General features: G+C 32.4%; 1 protein-coding gene across 2 annotated transcripts in view; it reads right to left on the reverse strand.

Annotated features, from left to right (window-relative positions):
* LOC148599520 (dnaJ homolog subfamily C member 13-like) overlaps positions 1-23,489 on the reverse strand; it is a 62,130-nt gene that overhangs the window by 14,230 nt on the left and 24,411 nt on the right. For both annotated transcript variants that reach the window (XM_088557713.1, XM_088557712.1), the window contains exons 26-49: positions 22,673-22,832; positions 22,398-22,460; positions 21,866-21,967; positions 20,986-21,090; positions 19,926-20,213; positions 19,330-19,530; positions 18,781-18,935; positions 17,266-17,467; positions 15,328-15,443; positions 13,144-13,222; positions 12,557-12,689; positions 12,124-12,308; positions 11,638-11,712; positions 10,894-11,010; positions 9,594-9,773; positions 8,982-9,155; positions 7,496-7,609; positions 6,609-6,725; positions 6,280-6,333; positions 5,293-5,416; positions 4,683-4,774; positions 3,085-3,184; positions 2,011-2,085; positions 323-605 (exon numbers count right to left, since the gene is read on the reverse strand). In XM_088557713.1, the coding sequence (XP_088413839.1) occupies positions 323-605; positions 2,011-2,085; positions 3,085-3,184; positions 4,683-4,774; positions 5,293-5,416; positions 6,280-6,333; positions 6,609-6,725; positions 7,496-7,609; positions 8,982-9,155; positions 9,594-9,773; positions 10,894-11,010; positions 11,638-11,712; positions 12,124-12,308; positions 12,557-12,689; positions 13,144-13,222; positions 15,328-15,443; positions 17,266-17,467; positions 18,781-18,935; positions 19,330-19,530; positions 19,926-20,213; positions 20,986-21,090; positions 21,866-21,967; positions 22,398-22,460; positions 22,673-22,832 (3,294 nt within the window). The remainder of the gene's footprint in view (positions 1-322; positions 606-2,010; positions 2,086-3,084; positions 3,185-4,682; positions 4,775-5,292; positions 5,417-6,279; positions 6,334-6,608; positions 6,726-7,495; positions 7,610-8,981; positions 9,156-9,593; positions 9,774-10,893; positions 11,011-11,637; positions 11,713-12,123; positions 12,309-12,556; positions 12,690-13,143; positions 13,223-15,327; positions 15,444-17,265; positions 17,468-18,780; positions 18,936-19,329; positions 19,531-19,925; positions 20,214-20,985; positions 21,091-21,865; positions 21,968-22,397; positions 22,461-22,672; positions 22,833-23,489) is intronic.

Here is a 23,489-nt window from a genome sequence, read left to right on the forward strand (position 1 = left end):
GTTTAAGGTATTACTGTGAATGTACTTTAATTGCCATGGATACACAAGTTTGTGGATTCTTAAATTCACGGTTTTGAGGTTTCCAATACATATATATATCAATGGGAATCTCCTTTTTGTTGAGAACCAAATTTCGTGGTCTGGCTCACCCATAAAAACCATGAAAACTGTACCCAACCAACAATGGTACTTTAACAGCATAATTATCATATCTGTTTTATCTTTTTTTGCCTGAAATACTTTATACTCTAAATATTTCCTTTGTGCAACATAGTGAATACATGTTCCAACCATATAACCCACATAATACATTGCATCATACCTATTTTTAAGTTTTTTGCACACATTTGAAACCTTCTCTCGTGACTCGTCATTCCAAATTAATTCTGGGTTTTCATGTGTTCCTTCAAACATGTGAACACTAGCCTCTGGAGAGTCTCTCATTGCGTCCATGAATATTGGCGGAAGGAATTTAGATAGCACTATTCTAACTTTAGGTCCTACTAGTTTATCTGATAACATTTTTGCTAAAAGTTCAGCAGTTTTTTCTCGTACATTTGGATTTGTAGAATTTGCAAATAAGTCCAATAAATATATCACAGCACCTGAAAAATAATTATATCATATTTTACGATTATTTCAAGAAGATATTTATAATTTTGATAAATGATTTTATTTCGTTGACAATATAATCAAAACCTTAAAAGCATTGTTTTTTTTTTCTGTGATTAAATAACATTTTCTTGTCTCATGTGATAGGGATAAATGTCCCATTTAGTGCAATGTGATGGGGATTGGTAGCGATAAATGTCCCACTTAGTGCAATGTGATGGGGATTGGTAGCGATAAATGTCCCACTCAGTACAATGTGATGGGGATTGGTAGTGATAAATGTCCCACTCAGTGCAATGCGATGGGGATTGGTAGCAATAAATGTCCCACTCAGTGCAATGTGAGAAGGATTAATAGTGATAAATGTCCCACTCAGAGCAATGTGAGAAGGATTAATAGTGATAAATGTCCCACTCAGAGCAATGTGATGGGGATTGATAGTGATAAATGTCCCACACAGTACAATGTGATGGGGATTGATAGTGATAAATGTCCCACTCAGTGCAATGTGATGGGGATTGGTATTGATAAATGTCCCACTCAGTGCAATGTGAAGGGGATTGGTAGTGATAAATGTCCCACTCAGAGCAATGTGATAAGGATTGACAGTAATCAAGGTCCCACTCAGAGCAATGTGATAAAGATTGATAGTGATAAATGTCCCACTCAGTACAATGCGATAGGGATTGGTAGTGATAAATGTCCCACACAGTGCAATGTGATGGGGATTGGTAGTGATAAATGTTCCACTCAGTGCAATGCGATGGGGATTGGTAGCAATAAATGTCCCACTCAGTGCAATGTGAGAGGGATTAATAGTGATAAATGTCCCTCTCAGTGCAATGTGAAGGGGATTGGTAGTGATAAATGTCTCACTCAGTGCAATGCACAATATTATAGATAATAACAGTATGATGACTAGACATAAAACTGATGATATACAGATAAAGCTTAGAACAATGGGATAATGTAAGGCTGTTCCATTCATTTTCATCAGTTCGAGCCGATTTAGTGTATCAAAGTTTTGGTCAAGTCAGTGCACTGTTAATGTCCTAAGTGGTTGCAGTATAAAATCTGTTTACAGACCTAATTTTACATGGTCAAATCACAGCAATATCAGAAGTAAATATTTAGTAAAAAAAGGGGTAAAGATAAAAACAACAAAGATTTTTTAAAATGGATTAAAATCAGGTTTGGTTTAAGCTGAAACATTTTTTTTTAAAGTAGTGCTCTATAAAACTTTTTTTTCATACTTAACATGAAATGAACTTAACCACAACAGACACCAACACACAAAACTTAACAAATTAAAACTTTCAAAGGGTTAAATTTTATTTAAAAGTCATGGCACAGATGTTCAGACATAAAACATTAACAAATGTTTGAGCTGACACTTACCTTTTGCCATGGCTTCTTTGACTATCTTTGTACTTGACATCAAAGCAAATAAACTCTCCAGTGTCAATAACCGACCTGTGGAAATATGACTGATGCGATAATTAAGTGCTATTTTTTTATTTTGCATTTATAAACATTAAGTAGAAAATAGAAATGTATGGGTTTTCTACATATATGATATAAGCTGAACATCATGCATCCATAATGTCACACTGGCAAATCTCCTATATCTGGATATATGGGTAAATTGCAGTAAACATCCCTACTAATAATGGCAAAGGAGTGAACACTGCAGAGCATACCAAATTTCTTCTCTTTCCCACTGAGGGTAACAACGTTTCAGCTACACAAATTTATGCTACATCAAAATTTAACCAAATGTTTCATATTTGAAGCCAAACTTTTACTTCAGTAAACAAATCTGTTGTTCTGGCTGGCAAAACTAGTCTACTAATTTAATAAACAAGTTAGCAGCCTCTAGAAGTGTTGTTGTCAATTAATTGGTGTTTTGATATGTTAAGTAGCACTCCAGCTAAGAATCATGCAAAATGTGATTCATGGGTAAAAAGCCTACATATTTTTATTTTTGATATTTTGTTTGAAATGCCACGGTAAACAGAAATTAACATGCGAGATAAAAATTGTATAGAATGCACTGTAAATTTCAAAATTAAGGGAGATAAATCTGTACATGACACTCAAATACAATAGAATCTACTGGATTTTCAATGTTGATTATCTCCTAAGAGCAGGCAGATTTGAATGAATAATTACATATTTCATAATATAGACCCATAAAACAACTTAATTACAAAAATAAAAATATGAAGCCTTTTTTACGGTGTATCACATTTTTCAGATTTTGCATGATTCTTACACAGACAGCTACTTAACATTCGACCATCCTGCATACCAAGGTATCCACTTCAACAGTCTCTATCAACCTACAGAAATACAAGGTGTTGGCTCACTTTATCTCCTTTGTCTAAATTTTTCATATAGTTTTAAGTGTATGAAATAAATTGTTTCCTTGCTAATTATAAAATCAACATTTTTTTTCTATTAGAAACTTACAGTTAGGAAGCATATTGATGGCTAACAGTAAATAGGCAAGGACCTCAGAAGCGGCTATATCATTGACACATTCCTGGTTTGTTGTCACGTTGTTTACTACCTAAAAAAGATGAAGGATAACAATATTAATAGTATAATTAATTGGAAAGAGTGAATAACCAAAATATTATAAAGTGCCAAAGAACACCTAGATTTAATAAGTGGAACTTGTTCTGCACACGAGTTAAATCTTCAAGCCTCCTTAGCATGAGTGATCATATTTTGGTTATTCACGATAATCAATTGATTATCCTATTTATTATATAGATTTTCTTCATAATTTATCAATATTTTCAAGATGAATTTTAAATTCTGTGATTGGTGGATTGATATTAAAGATGAGACGTTTTGATGGGAGGAAGTTCGAGAGTGAAATTACTGAATTTATTTCACAGTGTGAATTATCGAAATTTATTACACTGGAAACATTCATTAAAACGCTGCTATCTATATAATAAATAAGGAGAATAGATATGGAGAATATATCAGAGACATCAACTCCACTGGGATGAAAAATGTCAGCTCAAGTCCATTCATGGGTTCTAAAACCCTAACAAAACAAGGCAGGCTGAAACTGGCTTGAAAACAACATTATACATAGGTACAGGGAAACATTTGCCTTTATATATTCCAGCAACATGAAGTGAACTGAAAGTGAAAATGAAACAAGACATACAAAGGGCAGAAATTCCTGACTGGAGACAGGTGCAGAAAAAGTCGCAGGGTAAAAGTACTTTAGCGTGATCATGTCTAAGGTACCACTCCAAGGAAGAAAGATGAACAAGTAATGTTAATATTGAAATTTTAGTGGCAGATTTACTTGTGCTATATAGAGATAAGACATATAACATACAAATTAAACTATCGTGAATGTTCTTTCCAAAAGATTATTATTATATAAATTGAGGTTTGATTAGGAATAATAAAACTGTAGGATAGCAGATTGATCACAGAAACCATAAAAAAAATCAGCACAAAAAGTTTCTGGTTATTAGTATATCTATTTACAACAAATCATGTGTATAATATTCATCATAGGTAGCGGCATTATATTTTCTATCATGACATCATAGGTTACAAATAATTTTACACTAAAATTTATGTGTGAATTCACATAAAGAATTCTAAATTATTAATTTGATTAAAACAACAAAAACATTTATTGATCTGAAATTTTGTTATGTTTCAAGGGATTATTTTTTTATAATGAAAACTTGTTTCTATTATTTCACTGTATAATTGATAAGTAATTGATTAATCTACTTCCAAAAATCAAGAATACTTCATACTCACATGATATCTTTTATGCATTTAAGATATCTTGCTGATAGGTAGGTACTGTGAACATTGAATTCACAAGGTGTTATTTCCTACCATATGCTGGTTCAAACCCTTTTCATGGGTGTTGATTTTGCATTCAGATATCTTAATGTCTTGTGCAAATTAAACAAAAAAATTTCATGTTAAGGTTGTTTTTTATATAATTTGCAACTGCCAAGGAAGTGAATTTTAACATATATAATATCACAAGGACTTTTTTACTTGACAATTGATCTTACCTCCAAAGCACACTGTTGTAATTTGGCACAGTCATCCAACCTCAGGAGGCTAAACAAGAGCTTAAAATGACCTATACACTGGATCTCTACACCTGAAAACAGAGGCAATGGAAAGTGTCAGTCTCTGTAAGAATCAGGCAAAGTGTGAAGCATATTATAATATAACCCACCACATTCACATTTTAACATGACTGTAAATAGCATCAGAATACAGGAATAGATGAAATTTTACATTTGACTTTGATAAAATTAGTTACCCATTCATTGACATATACTGCTAATGAACCTGGGTTATTTTTTATCACATTGTGGAGAGCCTCAAATGCCAGCTCTACACACTGTAATCTGTCAGCTAGTTTCAACTTACCTGCTTTTTATTTAGCATGTTGCAGAGAGCCAGTAACACCAGCTCTACACACTGTAATCTGTCAACTAGTTATTAATTTACTTGGTTTATTTTTTATCACATTGTGGAAAGCCTCTAATGTCAGTTCTACATGGCATGACCTGTCAATTAGTTTCTAACTTACCTGGGTTATTTTCACCACATACAGAAAGCCTTTAAGGCTAGCTTTACATGGCATAACCTATCACCAGGTTTCTAACTCACCTGGGTTATTTTTTATCACATTGCGGAGAGCCTCTAACGCCAGCTCTACATGCCGTAACCTATCCCCTTGTTTTTGACTAGAACTCTGACTCTGTTGCTGTAACATCATCAGTGAGTGTAAATACTGAAACAAAAGCATTAATTCCTTTCACATACCAGGTATTGATCTATAGAGAAGGGGACAGATATAGTGAAACACAACAGAAGTACCATAGTATAACCTGAACACTTTCATTTATCAAAAACAAATGCTGCATGACCAGTATCAATTCTAGTGTAATGCAAGAGAGAAACACTTCCAGGGAAATCTTAGGTTTTGTAAGAATTTTCATTATTCATGAAAATTTCTTACCCAACCGGTGCACCTGGTCCATGCTCCCAGTTTTTAGTGGAGTCCGAGTTGCTCATTTGCTTTTGTTACTTTGTATGTATGATTTTAGTTACTGTATGTTCTTTGTTGTGTATGTTTGTCTGTTTTCCCATGTCTGGTCTTTGTCCCTGGATTACATTCTTTTGATTACCACTATAACCTTGTTTCCTTTGATTACGCTTTAAGGGCATTATATTAAAAAAAACAGGTAGGCATAAGTTTCTTCTTATGCCCAGCTGAATGAATTTTCATATTTATGTCCCATCAAGTATTGCATTTTCTCCCTTTATAGCTCCATCAATTATCATCATTTTTTATTATTTTTATTTCAAACCTATAGGTCAGTTCTTTTAGAACTAGAAATACTGCGAGCTAGATCACAAAGAAAATACCCCTTACCATCATTAATTAAATTCTGTGTGAAAGCAAATTGATCACAAAAGCTTTGGAAAAAAAATGGTGCAAAAATTTCTTAGTTTACAGTATTGTAAATATTTTCTCAATGTCTGCATATAATATGAACCATGTGCTTTTTTCTCCAAAATTAAAATTACTTGACAAAAATCTAGCACTGCATCCTTTTTTGAATCATTCTCTATATTCTTTGTTATAGTTACCTGAGCTTGAGATCCCATATAGTCCAAGAGATGAATCGTAAATCCTTTAGGGTTCTGAAAAATATGAATTCATAAAAGAATTTCTATACTACTATAGACTTCACTGATAAATCATAAAAAATATAAAAATCAGCTCCCACGATATGGACCTGTACCTGATGCTGGATACCAAATATCATGAGGCTGTAATCAGTAGTTGCGTAGAAAATGTTATAAAAATAATTTCCTAATCCTACATTCACCATACTATAACCAGATTTTCACATGTAAAATTTGGCCAAAATCTTTTTTGAAAAGTACTCGTACCAATTGAACAAGTTGAAACTTACCTCTAATGGGAATGTAGGTTGTTCATTATAAATTCTGACAAATATTTCTCCAACAATCAGCTCCTTGGCATGGATTTCAAACACAAAATCTGCTCCATAATTCTGGTCTACTTCACCCTAAAAAGCAAATAATTCTGCACCACATACATCATTGAACCAATTAGAACGGGCCAAAGTAAGAATATCGAAAACATTTTTGTGTGTTATTTGCTAAGTCAAAAGACAAGGTATTTATGAGGTCTTGATCCAGTTTTATAAAAAAAATATGAAATTGAAATTTTCCTCAAATCCTTCCTTCAAATTTTGACCAATCAAATCATTTGAAATTGATGATTTGAGGAAAATCTTAATTAAGATTTATAAAACTGGACACTGACTTCCTCCTTGATAAGAATGTTTTGAACATGAGCAATAAATGCAAAAGTTTTAAGTACTTTTCTGTCTAAGATTCAGGCAAAATGTGTAAAAAATGTGGTACATGAAAGAAAAAAACGCAGCGATTTTATTGCATTATCCATATTTGTACCTCATAACCTCCAGTAATTACAGTGAAAGTATTTGTTTAGTTTGACTTTCTAAGATATTGATAGGTCAAATTTAGTTGAAATGTACTATGCCAAAATGGCGGGAAAATTTTCCCGCACAATTTTCCTACATAAGCAGTTAAAATATAACTAAGTAACAGATATTTCAGGATAAATTCAAATTGCTTTTCAATTGTTTTCAAGATGTATTGAATATGTTTGATGTAAAAAGACCATACTGAGAAAGATGATGTGCCAATCATTGCCCGATTCTTACACAGAATGGTACTTAAAACAACAATAGGAATAACGTCCATAACAGATTTATACATTGAATCTAAATTTGGATGTAAATATACTCACAGTTTTGATGGCCCTCTGTTGTTGGTCGGTGAGGTATTCATTGAGCTGCCCCCTGGTGGCATTATCCCACATCAAATATGGATTCTCTGAGTTACAGTTCAACAATTTCAACAACTGAAATAAGGAGAAGATTTATTACATATCAAAAGACTCAGAAGAAGTGGTTTAAAATGCAGATATAATTACCACAGACAAATAGTGATGCCACAAGGTCCAGAAAAACTAATAATGAAAACAGTCTTAATGATCATCTGTATTAAACAATTACTAGTCTTAAAAAAGTATGATTGAAAAATCCCTACGTAAAATTAACCTGTATATTAAAACCACCTGTGTTATTTGACCATGATTTTGCCCACCCTTGGATTATCACTCAAGGTTCTTCCCAAGTCAAGACCATGGATGTGCACGTATACACACAGAATTGTCAATATTTTCATTATCTAAATAAATAATTAATGGAACTCAATGCAGAATTTTCAATACAGTTCTTCTTTCATCCAAAATATCTGAAAATATGGTTTTGAGGGTACATTATTTTATGTGATTTGGGTATTTATTCCAAAAATGCACAGATAGGCAAGTACATATTTTATGGCAAAATATAATAATAATAATAATAAAATCTTTATTTCAAGAGGGTTACACACTTAGTTTACAACCTAATCTTCCCTGAGGCCCTCACACACAAAAACTATATCTACTAGAAATTAAAAATAAACAACACAACACAAAAACAAAAGCTGATTTGACAATACCAAATCACTTTAAGATAATACATTATAGAACATTAATAAACAGTGTAAGCAGCAACAATTTTCTCTTTTAAGATACTCTATTCAAATGTGTTAAGGTACTTCTTTAGATTGATTTTGAATGAGTTGCCAGTGGCTTGATTATGTAAATGTTTGGGTAACTTATTCCACAATACAGACCCAGAATGTATGAATGAATGTCTGAAAAGTTCAGTTTCAATTTTTGGGATTATCAAATTTCCCTGTTCAGCACTTCTTAGTGAATAAGGTTTGTTTCTTGAAACATAGTTAAACTTTTCTGATATGTAGCTTGGTGCTTCCCCATGGAGAATATGTAAACTTTTCCGTTAACATTGTGTAGAGGTCCTCCCAAAGTTGGATTGATAAAAATATTGCATAAATAGAAGACATTTTGATTTTTTCTATGTAATTCTGAATCAAGAATATGCACTCCTGTACAAAAAGTTGTTTATTTCACTTTGAATGAAACCCAGATTGGATTGATTAATTGATTATTGTTTTTAATGCCATTTCGGCAATTTGGGCTACTTCACAGCAAGATTGGGAGGACCTCCACAACATGCAAAAGGAACAGTTTACAAAATATCAGTGTTCCATGTCTGTATATTTTTTTTGGTTTTAAAATTGCTTATTCTTTTATGTGTATCTACAAGATTTATAAGACCTATTCTCAAAAAGTAATTTACTTATGAAACGATGAAACAAAATACCTCCGATGGGTTTTCTTGGGACAATTTCCGAGACAGAAATGGTGTTAACAAAGCTGCTAATGATTTCTTTACAGGATCATTATCTGGAGTCTCCAAACCAGAATTCTTCGGAAAATATCCACCCAGTCTGCCACAGGCTCTGACACAGACACGAGCTAATTGATTAGATACCTCCTGCAATAAAATCATAAAAATGTGATACTGTGCAAGTCAGGTGATTAACAAGAGAGGATTATCTTCATAATGAAGAAGATTTGTTCAAGGTCATAGTTCATAGTTCACAGTTACGGCCTAATTTTACAAAATCAACAAACAAAACAGAAATTGGCAAATGAAGAAATAAATATACAGTAAAAGAAGAATATTAATAATTAATCAAGATTAGAAAAAGTAAAAAAATCAGGTTTGAAGTTGATAATTTTCACAAGTGATAAATTTTGTGATTTGTCTTTTTTTATTATTCTGTTTCAAAGATTGGAAGATGAAGATGTGGCTTAAGTTAGTAGAACTCAAATAGAGCTAACTTTTTCTGTATTTCAAGTCACAAATAAGGTGGAAATTAAAACAACCTGAAAGTTTCAGAAATATGGTACAAGGTCTTAAATAAGTTACCTGTTGGTTACTTTCTCCGCTCTTCTCTACACCTCCCTCCTCCAGTGTGTAATCATAATTAAACATAAACAGTAACAAATGGAAGAGCACACCAGACTGGAACAAGTTGGTCTGAAGCCAGAAGTCCACGGAAAAGGCACTTATACACAGGGCTACTTCTGAACACAATTTTGGCAAGTTCTGAAAGTACAAAATATGAATTTTCTATTAGCACCAAGACAGAAAAATAGGAAGACAATCTTATTTCAAATTTTTTATTACATACCCTGGTCAAGAAATTCTAGGCCAATATTTTTGTCCCCTCTGGCAAAAAAGTTGTGTCTTAAATATTCAAAAGATTGGCAACAATATGCTCTAAAAAATGAGCTATCAAAAAATATTTTTATTGCGGAAAGAAAATGTTAGTAAGCACATTGAATAAAATTGCTTCTGTCTAAATATGGTCTAATCTACTATATAAGCAGAAGATACATGTTGTTTAAAAAAAGAATTTCAATCCATGAATTCACACTTGTCATTTTATTCCGTATGACGCCAGATTTGTCTCAGAATAACCTTCTGTCGTCTTTACTCTTCAAGTTGAAGGAGAATTCAGTATGAAAACAACTGCAAAATATGTTATATTCCCCAATGGCATCTATAAGTGTTAATGTTGTTTCATATATTTGTCATTATGTGATAGTGACAAGTGGAGAAATATATAGCTTAATTTGACTGCTGATGAGTGTAAAGAATGGATAGATGAAATGATGTGGAGTGTATGCCATGTGATGTATATTTTATATTAACTTTGTAATGCCCATGTGATGCATATGCATTAGGTGTGAATAAATCCTTTTTTCTAAATAGGTGATGTTTAATTATAGATTTTACCTCACAGATTTCCACTTTTACAACAATTGTAACATCTTTACCTGGGAGGGTGTGGGTGTAGGGTCAAATATATTACATAAAATTCCAATATCTGGAAAATTTTCTTTTAAGATCCTACTGTTTGGTGTGATCAAAGTTGGTAATTTTCCATCTCCCTTTTTAATATGAATCTCTATAGTCTTTGAAACTGAAATAAATTCTTACAGCTCCTACTTTTCGGTGGAGTCAAAGGTAATTTTCCATGCCTCCTTCTGTTTTTCTTGATATTGAAATAATTTCTACAATAGTGTTTAGTTAACTGAAATACTGAAGCTCTGAATTCTCATTTGGTAGTTCAAGCTGAAATGAATTCATAGCTTCTATGAAATAACAAATAACAAATAAACTGCTTAAAAACCTCTTTTTAGAATTTCTCCTTTTCTCTCACCTTATAATATAAAATTCTACAAATATTTTTGATGATGGCTGGTATTTCTTGTATCTTTTCTCTACAACCCTCGAATTGTGATGATACAGCATAACATTTCACAACATGGGTACACACCTGTAATTATAATGAAACGACAGTGATACAGTGACTGTTTTTATAAAAACAAAGGCACTTTGAAGGAATGGCTTCCTCAATTAATACTCCTAGTTTCTTACCAATTTCTAGAATGACTGTCTTACACAACTACTACGTGTAGTTTCTGGTGGAGTCCAAGCTAGTTACAATTTCTTGAACAATGTTAATATTCCCAGTACTCCTGTCTTTGGAATATCCAACTCCAACAAAATGTTTTAAGCAACATGCAGTCCTTTTAAACTTTTTTGACATTTGACTAATTACATATATCACTGAAAGTAGTAATTCAAGATCAAATGCCAAATTGGCCAAACATTGTTTTCTTGAATATGCCATTAGCCACACGTACGGCTAATATGATTTAAGGCTTTACAAATGAGGGATGGAGCTATTTGTACTCAAATATGGACTTTTTTGTGTCCTGATGGGTAATTTGGACCAAAAAGAATATGAAAAACTTCCTAGAACATCTACCTGGGTTAAAAGTTAAAACAATCACATCATTTCAAACAGAATGCTTTTATGCCATTCATTTTTAATAGCCCCTCCATATATATAGGATGTTGCTGACTATTCATCTCTATTTATGAAGGAAGAAAAACTGACCTGAACAGCAGTATCTTCTGGTTTACTTGACAAACTCAGGACATTCATACATCTGTCAAATGCTTCTTGTAACACCTAAATTATATAATATGCATGTAAAATACGAACTTTTTAATCAACCGAAATTATTTTTAGATTTGCAGCCATTTTTGTGGAATATGCTATGAAAAATGTTCTCTTATACAAAGACTTTGTGCATTCAAGGAGATTTCTAAATAAGCAACAAGATGAGTTTCCATGAAAATCTAAAATTATTCCTTATGTAATACTATGTAGAAGATACAAAAAATTCCATTGTTTCATATTCTGTATTACAAAGATTTAAAGTTTTAATTAAAAAAAAAAATAAGCAAAGATAAATATATTGCAATTTCAAAAAAACAAAAAACCTTTCAGAGAAAAACTTCCAGATCTAATTTATCTTTTGAAACAAGTAACATACAGTTGTAATTGGTTAACTCAAGAGAATAAATGGCCAGCACAAACCTGGATTCCATTTTCCCTTCGTAACTCCTCAGCATTTAAGGCTGAACAGTTGACAGTATGATAAGCTAGTTCTGTGGCAGCAGACAGTAACGGGGCTGATTTAGAGAACAGCTGATCATCATTAGTCTCCATGCGAATCGTCTTTATCAACATAGGATATCCAGCATACTTGTATGGCTGTAAATCTGAAGTTAATAAGACCAATAACATGCCTTAACCTGTGTCTATATCAAATGATACTCATTTTTTTACCAAAATGGAAGTTCATATCTTCAATACATATATAATCATTGTGCAAAATATGAATAAAAATGATTCAATACTTTTTGAGTTACAGATTACACTTAGTACATATATCAACCCTTAAGTTATCTTCGTTAAAGAAAATTTATTAGGCTAAGTTTGCCATTAAAACTGACACTAAATGTCACACCTTCCTTATGCCTTCCAAACAATATTGACTGAGCCTTCAGTATGAGGACTATATTCTGAGGGTCTGGTCCTTCCTTTAATCTAGATTTACTGCATAAAAATTCATATGCTGTGTTTACTTTTTCAAACATATCCTACAAGAAAACAAGAAATTAGTTGTGGCTTCCCATTATCATAAGTGTTTTTTCCATAGTATTTTACTTTTATAATTAAATTTTAACAACATCAAGCGGTCAGCTTTATTCCAATCCACAGTTTAATACAAATTAGCCACTGCTACATTATCATGTAGATTAGATCAATTTTTATTGAATTTTATTATGGAAAAAAATTAGTTCTGATCAAAATATTCCACACGTCTTTGAAAACATACTTTTTGGGAAGAATTATAATAACTCGTAAGAATCAGACATCCAATGAAATGTTTGACTATAATGTGAAAGTATCATTGTTTGTGGGCTATCAATTTTCATGGGTTCAGGAAACTACAAGTCTTGGTTCCCAACGAAAAGTATGATTTCCATGCATCTGTATGATGGAGATTTCAAACTTTTTTTACTATTATCATATCATTTTATCATTACGTACCCTTCCTTCTGGGTTTTTATCTGGATGGTACTTCTGTGCTAATTTGAAGTAGGCTTTCCTAATCTTGGATTCCTCATGTCTGAAAGACAAAAAATATCATAAAATAAAGGCAAACCTGTCTTATTGACCACCTGTATTCAGCAATAACTTGAATTTAAAAAAAAACTATGAATAAAATATCATGATATAGTTCAATCATCGAAAAATTAACCTGTATATATATACTGTAAACACATTTAGTAGCACTCCAGCTAAGAATCATGCAAATGTGATTCATGGATTAAAAGCCTACATATTTTTATTTTTGATATTTTGTTTGAATTTCCATAGTAAACAGAAATCAACATTCAATTTTTCGTAATCTGTGTTCTTAATTATATAGAATGCACTGTATATTGCAAAATTAAGGGAGATAACTCTGTAAATGAAACTCAATAGAATCTATTAGGTTTTCAATATTGATTATCTTCTAAGAGCAGGCAGATTTGAATGAATAATTACACATTTCATACCATAGACCCATAAAACAACTTAATTACAAAAATAAAAATATGTAGCCTTTTTTGGGGTGTATCACATTTTTCAGATTTTGCCTGAGTCTTACAAAGATAGCTACTTCAATTTTAAGGTCAAAAGAAAACTGCAAGATAATAGTATCTGCTAAATGGATTTTTATCACTATATAATGCTAATGATTTTTTGAAGTCATAACAATTGATACCCCCAAATATGATCAATTGATAGAATCTGTGAAAATGAATACTTTTACAGTATGTCTTCTGCTTTCCCTTGGAAGGTTTATTAAGACTGGTTCTACCATATACAAATTTGTTTGAAAATTCATGCATGTAACTTACCATCACCCTTTTCAGCCAAGTTAATCACTTTGAAGACACACATGTAAACAAAAACTTGCATACTTAGTGCAAACTCCTTAACCAAGTTGAACATTTTATAGGCAAAATTCAGAACTTGACCAAACATCCATTCTCTTTGAGTATACATGTACAGTTGACTCTCGTTATCTCGAAATTGGAGGGACCAGGAGAAAAGTTCGACTCAACCGAAGTTCGACTTAACGAAATCAATGAAGTTCGAGCAGCAGAAAGGGGAGATGACCATGGACGAGAATGACAAAATAAGTACAACTGGATCCGGTTACATATTCTTTGCTTTCACAGAAACGCCGAAAATGTTCAAGATCCGCTTGGCCAATTGCTATTCATCCACAAGCGTATATGTTTGTTTAAAATTGTAATTAATAAAACATCAAGATTTTAATAACAACAATCTTATTTTAACGACCCATTGAGTTCGGATAACGGTAATTATTTTATACACACCCAAGCGTAGACATCTTGTCAAAAACACAAATGCCGACAATGGTCTTTGATCATTAAATAAAAGAAATCTAATTGCATTAATAAAATATTTCATAGTTTTATTAATTATAGAAATACAGGTAACAAGTCATCAAATCAAAATCATCATCGAAAGGTGTAATAAACTAATTAATGGTGACACAGGGCCTCGACAGGTAAAATGATTTGACACTTTGACATGTAATTTACCCTAATTAGTTCGAGATAACCATTGACTTTTACAAGGAAATTCATTGAAGGGACTTAATTTTTACTTCGAGAAAACCGAAATTTCGACTCATCCAGTTTCGACTAAAAAGAAGTAAAATAACATAGACAAATAGGCATTTTTTTCCGGACTTCGACAAAATTTCGACTTAACCGAAATTTCGAGTCATCCGAGTTCGAGACAACGAGAGTCGACTGTATTTACAACCATCCCTTTCAGCAATGCTAAGCATTTCATAGGCATAATCAAGAAATTCCCCATATGTTTATTCTCTTCCAGCCTATATATTTTCTAACCCCTAAAACTTCAAACACTATATATCAAGAACTTGCCCATATTGAGTTCTCTTCTTACCAATTTACTGTTCACCCCTCTTTTAAGCCCAGTCAATCACTTCATAGACACAATCAATAATTTGCCTACTTATCTACACTCCTTCAAGCCAGGTTATGCATTTCATAGGTATAATCAAGAATTCATCCAGTATTCTTTCTCATGTCTAAATATTTGCCATACACTGTAGCTTTGGGCACTTCATACACATAATCATGAACATGTCCAAATTTATATTCTCTTTTCTTCTTGTCAACTTACCCGCCACTGCCTTTAGCCAAGTTGAGTACTTCATAAGCATCATCTATAGACATTGTGGGTGGTTTCTTTTCTACTTCCTTCTTCCAAGCTTCTAATATATCCTTCAACAATTTGACCTAGAAATGTCACACAGAAAATATAGTTAAAAATGTCAAACCTCAATTGAAATGAGAGGTAAAAAAAAGTAAGAATTTAAAATGGAGTCAAAAGAATACTTTAGTGAGTTTGGTCACACAGCACACAGTCCTTTCTGAGGAAACACTTAGAATTTTGTGGGAAATAAAATTTATTTTTTGCATTCTTTACTGGCAATATGGAGGAAACTTGCCTGTAGCTGATTTAGCATTGAATAAATCAGGACATATTAATAAACCAGGCTGAAATAAAATTCACCAATTTTTTTCCTTTATTTACTGAGTTAAACATTCTTGGAAACTCCTCGGAATATATTAATACCAAGTAAGGGCATTATAAATATAGCATCCCTAACTGTGTAAATATGTCACTCTATGACCTTGAAATTTGTCTCAAGGCCTTGAAATTGATGATATTCTAGACTTTGAATCAGACTAAGTACATATGCACCAAGTTTTGTTAAAGTTTTGTTAAAATCTATTACTGGATATTGATTGTTAATGTGAAAAACAGCAGCAAGAAGAGACTTACAGTGGAAAACAGCAGCAACAGATAACCATTTGTAAACACAGACAATGAAATATCATATACATTAATATAAGCTGTAGTACGGTGTAGTTAATGGAATAACAACGATTGAGAAAAAAGAAAAAAAACAAGACAAGGCTAGACATTGCCCCTAATGGTACTTAAACCCTCCACAGACTTTTGAACCCTGTACTTTTGGGGACCGATGTGGACACAAGACTTATATTGGACACAATTTTTATGGAGGGAAAGTCTAGCAAATTTTGACACACAATTTTGCTGCCATTTCTAAAACACCCATCTCCAAACTGAAATCAGTTGCTTTTTTGTTTTTTTTTGTAAATACGCAACACCAGAATATGACTGCAAATTTACTTTACACATAAATTCCTGACAATATGCACATCTCCATATGGAAATTAAATAATTGTGTTTCATTACAATCCAGCCAATTGTTGAGGAGGAGTTGTGAGCAACACACAAGACCAAGTTTAGCTGAAACAAGCTAAGTCAAACAGCCGTCATTTCTACATTTTTTTATCAAACATAAATTCCTGACAATATGCACATCTCAGTATGGTAATCTAACATTCCATCGAGTTTCATTACAATCCTGCAAGTAGTTAAACAGGAGTTGTAGACAACTCTTCAGACCAAAATTTCATAACAATGCTGCAAACTGCTAAGAAACAGTTGCAACAGACAGGGTGAAACCTATATACCAACCCCAAAACTTTGTTTGCTGAGAGTATAAATATACAGTATAGACAGTCTGGATTTTCTTTTCTTACCCATCCCGTGTATCCCCCACTTTTTATCTGTATTTCATTTGTATTTAGCTTTGGTTTTACATTTTACATGGGGCTCCTTTCAACTTATTTATTATTCTTAAGTGGTTGAAAAATACTCAGTTTCTTCTAAAATAATGAGTAATGATTGTATTTTGTAATTTGTCCTGTACGCTGATGTAACCACTGATTTACCGATTATGAGGCAATAGCATGCACATGCCATTTGGTCACTGATATCTTCATGCCACAATGGTAGAGAAAGGTTTAGTGCGCTGTAAAACCTAGATTTAACCCACCATTTTGTTTGAAATGCCTGTACCAAGTCAGGACCATTACGACACCAGCTGTTCCAGAGGTGTAATACCTATTTTGCCAGATTTGTTTTGGACTTGACTTGATTATGGATTGGATCAATGTTTGGTAATTTTGTTGTTACCCTTATCTTAAAATAACTTACTTAATAATTAGATCAATATTTACTTACCGGGTCTTTAATTGGCCAGTCTGGGAATTTCTGAGTATCACAGAGATGCTTAAGATAATAAATATTACAAAACAGTTCATTTTCTAACTGAGGATAGTTAATAACAGGTATTGGACAGTACTGATACAGGGCTCGAGTGTTGCTCTGGAGACGTGGCGAGAAATCAGCAATGTGGGCCGCAATCTTCTCAATCATCATTCGTCTGTAAATTGAAATGGAATGGTATAATAGCAGTGTTAATGCTTATTATAATGCAGTTCCTTGTTTTTTAACAAAAAATAGAAAAAGAATGAAAAGCAAAAGGTCACTTTCTTTCATGAAAACCTGCAAAAAGCATATTCAAGTTAGGCTAAAAAACAAAATAAACTAGGATCTCAGGCCCTGCCGCATCCCTAAAAACCCTCCCGCATCTGCAATTTTTATTGCCACAAAATCAAAAAATTTTCATATCCAGTACGGAATAGACTTTTAATTAGTTAATGGAATCGTCTGTGCGCTTGACAGAAAGGTAAAAAGTATGATGTGAATGAGGCTGTTATTTAACATTGATCATTAAAAAATGAAAGTTTGTCTCATAGCAGAGAGATGGCTCTTATTTTTTGCTACATCTCATATTCCAGTAAAATTTTAATGCCATGGAGTATTTCATTTAACTTCTCAACATTCTGTATGTTTACAGAATTGCTAAATTCGATAAAATTTCTTAAAAGAAAACTTGCTTATGATCAAAAAAAAAAAAAAAGCCTCCTTCCAGTATCATTTGTTAAAAGTGGCCTGAGAACCTAGGCATTACGTTTGTATGGCCTTGTTGAATTAATAGTGACTGCATATGAAGTTGAACAGATGGACAGTGCCACACCTTACTATGTGATTCTAAGAGACACTCATAACATTTTTTATAGTAAGAAGATCACTGATCTTAACACTCACATTTCCTCTTACAATTTTTGTGTATTCAATATTCATACCTTATAAGCATAACACATTCAGCTCTTTTTTTTCCTTTTAAAAGTTGATGACTTTTGTATATATTGATTCAGAACACCTGAACATAATTAACAATTGTGCATAATTTAACATGTACAGTTGACATAGACTTTTAAGTGCTTACACTGATTGAAGACCTGATGGTGACCTTTGAATGGAATTTAAGCTATACATTGAAGCATTTCATGTGTTTCCCAATATATATTCTATTTTTATCACTTACATAAACAGTCTGAAAATTTCATTTTAGTTTTCAGTTGGAGGTGCAAATCATGAAAAATATGTCCTTCAAAATGACTTGCTGTAGTACATTTATGACCACATTGGTCACATGACCAAAAACTGACCACATTGGTCACATGACCAAAACTGACCTTATTGGTCACATGACCAAAAAGTTAGATAAATTTTAACATTTAGATCACAGCACAGCATAAAGTCAGTACATAATTTCACTTCTTCACATACTGTAGGAGTAAAGAGTCCTTCACTGACAATGACTGTAATACCTTGATCATTATAACAAACCTCATTTCACTGTTCCAGATGGCCTCAGGAGTATCAAACTCTCCAAGGAATATCTCGGCAAACTTCTCTGCTGAGTAATTCTCCAGGTAACACACCATGGCCTCAGGTAAAATGTGACCTAATACACTTCTGTTCATTATGTCTGAGCTCTTGTTCTGGCAAAATAGATTTTAATTATCAAACACAATGCATGGGTAGTACATGTGGTATATGATTCATGGACTATACCATTTACTACAATATTTTCCATGCAAGTCAAATTTGCCAAAAAAAAAGTTAGATTTTTTATCACTAAACATACTCTTCTTTCATTTTAATGTAAATTTAATTAAATATACTATAAGCAAGTTAACCAAAGGAATACCTTCAATTTTGTTTATCAGTGGCTTCACAGATGAGATGCTGTCATTGGAGTTTTCAGATATTTTTTAATATCACGGCAGCCACCTGAGATATAATCAGGCACACGGGACAATGGAAAAACAAGTTGCTAATAAATAAAGTTTGTTATTTCTACAAGTATAGCTTATAAATACATGTAACACAAACCTCGTCTGATCTAAATGCCTGACTGACATGTGTATATTTGAGGAATCTAGCGACAGGTAAAACATTTGATCCAGTGTACATCATTATGAAGTAGAAAGCACCTGTTAGATACAGACGTGATATGTTGGGATTGTCCTGCATCAGGTCATACAACAAACTGGCAATCTTTTCTACGAGTATAGGGTCAAAGGTCAGCAAGAGCTGAAAAATAATTCATTTTTATATATCCAAGGTAAGAAAATCAATTATAGGTGGACTTTTAAAAAGTACAATTATGTCAAAATGTTCTAAACTTTGAGGCATGTTTCTTTTTTCTGCATTAGAACACTATTCTTCTATTGTGAAATCAAATTGATTGACGAATGGTAGTTTAACATACCTTAGCAGATATTTCATGCATTTAAAGACTGCCTATTTTTAAGTCTTTGGTGTGACACGGCTGGGAGCCAATCAAAATGCCACAACCAAATCAAGCATGCTACCACAAGACCACACAGGTGGAGCAAAGTTGATTAATATTTGAATAACCTTTGTACCCTGAACCTGGAAAACATCTTATTACCTGTACTCTTTTTAAAATACATTTGTAGCCATACCTGCACTATATGTGGAAGACAAACAGAATCCGACAGCATTCTTTTAATACGTGGAAGTGGTCTAATTATTGCACCATCAGAATCCCGGCTAGGGTAATACCCCGACATTTTGATCAACATATTGAGTATTAAACAGGCTAGATCACTCTCATTCATTACAGCTTGGCCTGAAGCCATGATAGTCCATTTCAGCTGGGGGACTGATTGTAAGGGTCTCCAGCCATCCATTCCCTGGGCCCAACACCTGGTCTTGGCATGGACCACTCCCTCTTCCCATAATTCTTTCATCTACAAATTGTAAACAATGATTTAAAATCTAGAAAGCATTGCATTTGTAATGCCATTGGCCAAATTTTTTTTTAAAACTTTGCCTCATCACGAAAATAATCGATGTTATTCACTGTATCTTTAAATAATGATATGAAAATTAGCTCATGGATTTAATGATCCAGTAAATAGTAAAATAAAAAAAAACATTGCAATCAACTTGGAAGGTTCATTAACATCATAGCAATACAAAAGTGTTTGGCAATAAAATAATATTATAATAGGTACATGTATATATGAACACGCCTTATCAAATTGGCCATATCTCCATTTCTATATCCTGATATTTTGAACATTACATAGCATTGTAATAGAAACATGTGTCAAAAATTGCTCTCTGGATAATATATTTTTTGTCACTTTATACATTTCAACCAGACATTTTCAAATGCCTCATTATGTCAGTTTAAATGTACATGTATTATTGACCTGTTCCAATGTGAGGTGTATTAACATAACAATACACATGGTTTTCACCAGAAAAATAAATTTTGACGGGTTCACAAGTAATTTTAAATTACGTGAATTCAGTCTTTATATGAATGCCATGGTAGCTTTTCTTTAAAAAATTGTGTGAAATTTAGAAATCACATGATAGGAATTTCATATGACGCCCTTTTTTACATGATTTTCATGTGAACTGTTTTTGTCTTTGTACAGACCAAATATAGTGGTACAATACAGTTCTTGATAAATTTCAGTTTCCTTTCAATATATCATCTTGATTTTCTACCTCTTCAAAACTGTAAGGACCTAGCCTTTCTTTATCTTTGTTCCCATAGTACCATTCTTTCTCTGTCTCTCTCTTCATGTCTGCCCCAGCTTCTATTACATTACTCTGACAAATATAAAGATATGATTAAATCTGAATTGTAACAAGCTTTCTGATTGGTTGGTTCTTTGGGTAAACTAAATTTTTTTGTATAACTTTATCTGGTACTGTGATGCTGATTGGTCCAAATGCTGTTATTAAAATATTCCCATCAAAAATATCCATTAGAAATTTATTATTATAAGATAGGTATTATCTATATGAATCTACCGTAAATTTTCATGTATTTTTATTTTGGTGTATTTGGCGCCTGTCTTAAAAGTGCCAAAATTAAACAACCCCACCCCACCCAAAAAAAAGTTGACTGCTAGAAATGTCAATGAAAATGTTTGGCAATCACCAAAATAATACACATAAAAAAATAAGACACCCTAATTTTGGGAGAAAAACTCCAAAATACCCTGACGTCAAAGTATCCCAATTTATGGTATTTGAATGCTCTTTTATAAGTATGTCCTATTAAACAGTATCTAACCTACTTTATTGTTAATTAAGAATTTTAGTTAATTAGTTGATTAACCATGATAATTACTGAAAACATACAAGTTTCTATCTCATGCACCTACATGTATTCAAGAGAATGAATTTCTGTAATATTAACAGATAATTATCAATGCTTCATAAAAATAAAATAGGCATGTAAATCATTATTTGTACATCATGAAAACAGGGAAAAAAGGAGTACACAAAAGTAAGTGCTAAATGTACAATTACCAATACACAATAAATCTAATGAGGCACATGTAGGTACCAGAATATTTATGGGAAAGACAATACTCACTTGTAATGGTACTGTTGCTCTACTGGTATGCAAATGAGCAAGGGTTAAGAGGTCAACTAAAACTTTGGTGCCATTTGCATCCATTATTTCTTTGACATTTTTCTGAAATATGAATAAATTAATCATATCATAAAGTGTTCTTTTTAGGCAAGAAACGTACAGTCTTTGACAGGTCCTTCACTTTCCAACAAAAACTAATCTTATTCCATAAACCAAAAAAAAAAAAATTACAGGAGATTATGCATTTTCTGATATTAGATAAAAGATTATTCAAGTAGCCAAAAACCGAAGACTTCATCATTATTTTGGGAACTGTTTTTAAAAAAATGAGTTATTTGACACAATAATGTACACGTAACAAAAAATAATGTGGAAACTGGCAAAACTGGAAATACTTATACAGTAAAGGAAAAAAATATTAGGATTACATATGAATTACAATTAGCAGAAATCTGCTAAATAGTGAAAGACATTCATCCACGTATATCACATACTACAAGCTTGACACAATCACATGATGAATTGAACTTACTTGGTGGAGAATCAATTTCTGCAGAAATAGTACTAATCTGTCTCTTTCAAGTTTATCTGCACACTGTTAAAGAAATGACAGATAAATGAAAATAAGCATAATAAAGTACAACTTGGATAAATCAGATTCTTTATGCTGGCACAAATTAATACTCATAAAGCAGTAATAAATTAATATCTGCCATGAAACCTAATAAACAAATTTCTTTTAACCTCTAAAATTGAAGATGGCTTTTCTTCAAAACATATATTGGGGCTATGGTTGATAAATCTTACCCTTTCTAACATTCCTACTATGTATTTAGTATCATTAAAAGCTCCAATTTCTTCATGACAACGACCATACACAATTGTCATGGCCTGGAGACACATACATTTCATGGGGATCTTTGGTGTCAATAGGAATCGGTGGTAGAGATCATTGAAAAACTCATATCTGAAAACAGAAACGAAAAATTAAAAATGAACTTACAATATTGACAGTGAAACCTGTCTAAACCAAAACTTAAAATAAACAAAACACCTCAATAAATCAGACATTTAAGTTCCCCCATCAATTCAAATACATTTTGAACCTGAGTGATCCGAACAAATTCTATAGTCTAAAAGGACTAACTTGTACAGGATTTCAGAATATTGTAAACTTAGAATTTTCCTGGTGAAGTAAATTTTAAGCACCAATCCATATTTAATTCAATGTTTTTTGTAGAGGTGATTTATGGTGCAGAAATCCCCTACCAAACAAAAGATGCTTTTTCAGTCTGCATACGTTAAACTTTCATATCCTTTCTGTTTTCGGACCTGTACTTTTGAAAAAATCATACATTAATCTCCCATTTAATCCAACCAAATCAAGAACAATAACTCTTGAAAAGTGTCAATCTCATTCCCAATCTTTTTATAATTTTCGTCTCAAAAGCACAACAACAGAATGACAAAATAAACCTGGTTTACTGTTCCTGAATAAGAAATGAAATTGAATTTTTTTTTAACATGCATGAGTCACCTCCTATCTGATTCTAATAAAGACTGATACTTTTAAAATGACTTGCATGTAGGTGGTGGAAGCATGATAGAAATAGTACCATTTTTT

The sequence above is a fragment of the Perna viridis genome, chromosome 13, assembly GCF_037379345.1.
Source record: "Perna viridis isolate PV_CMFRI_1.1 ecotype Kerala chromosome 13, ASM3737934v1, whole genome shotgun sequence".
Classification (NCBI taxonomy): Eukaryota; Metazoa; Mollusca; class Bivalvia; order Mytilida; family Mytilidae; genus Perna; species Perna viridis.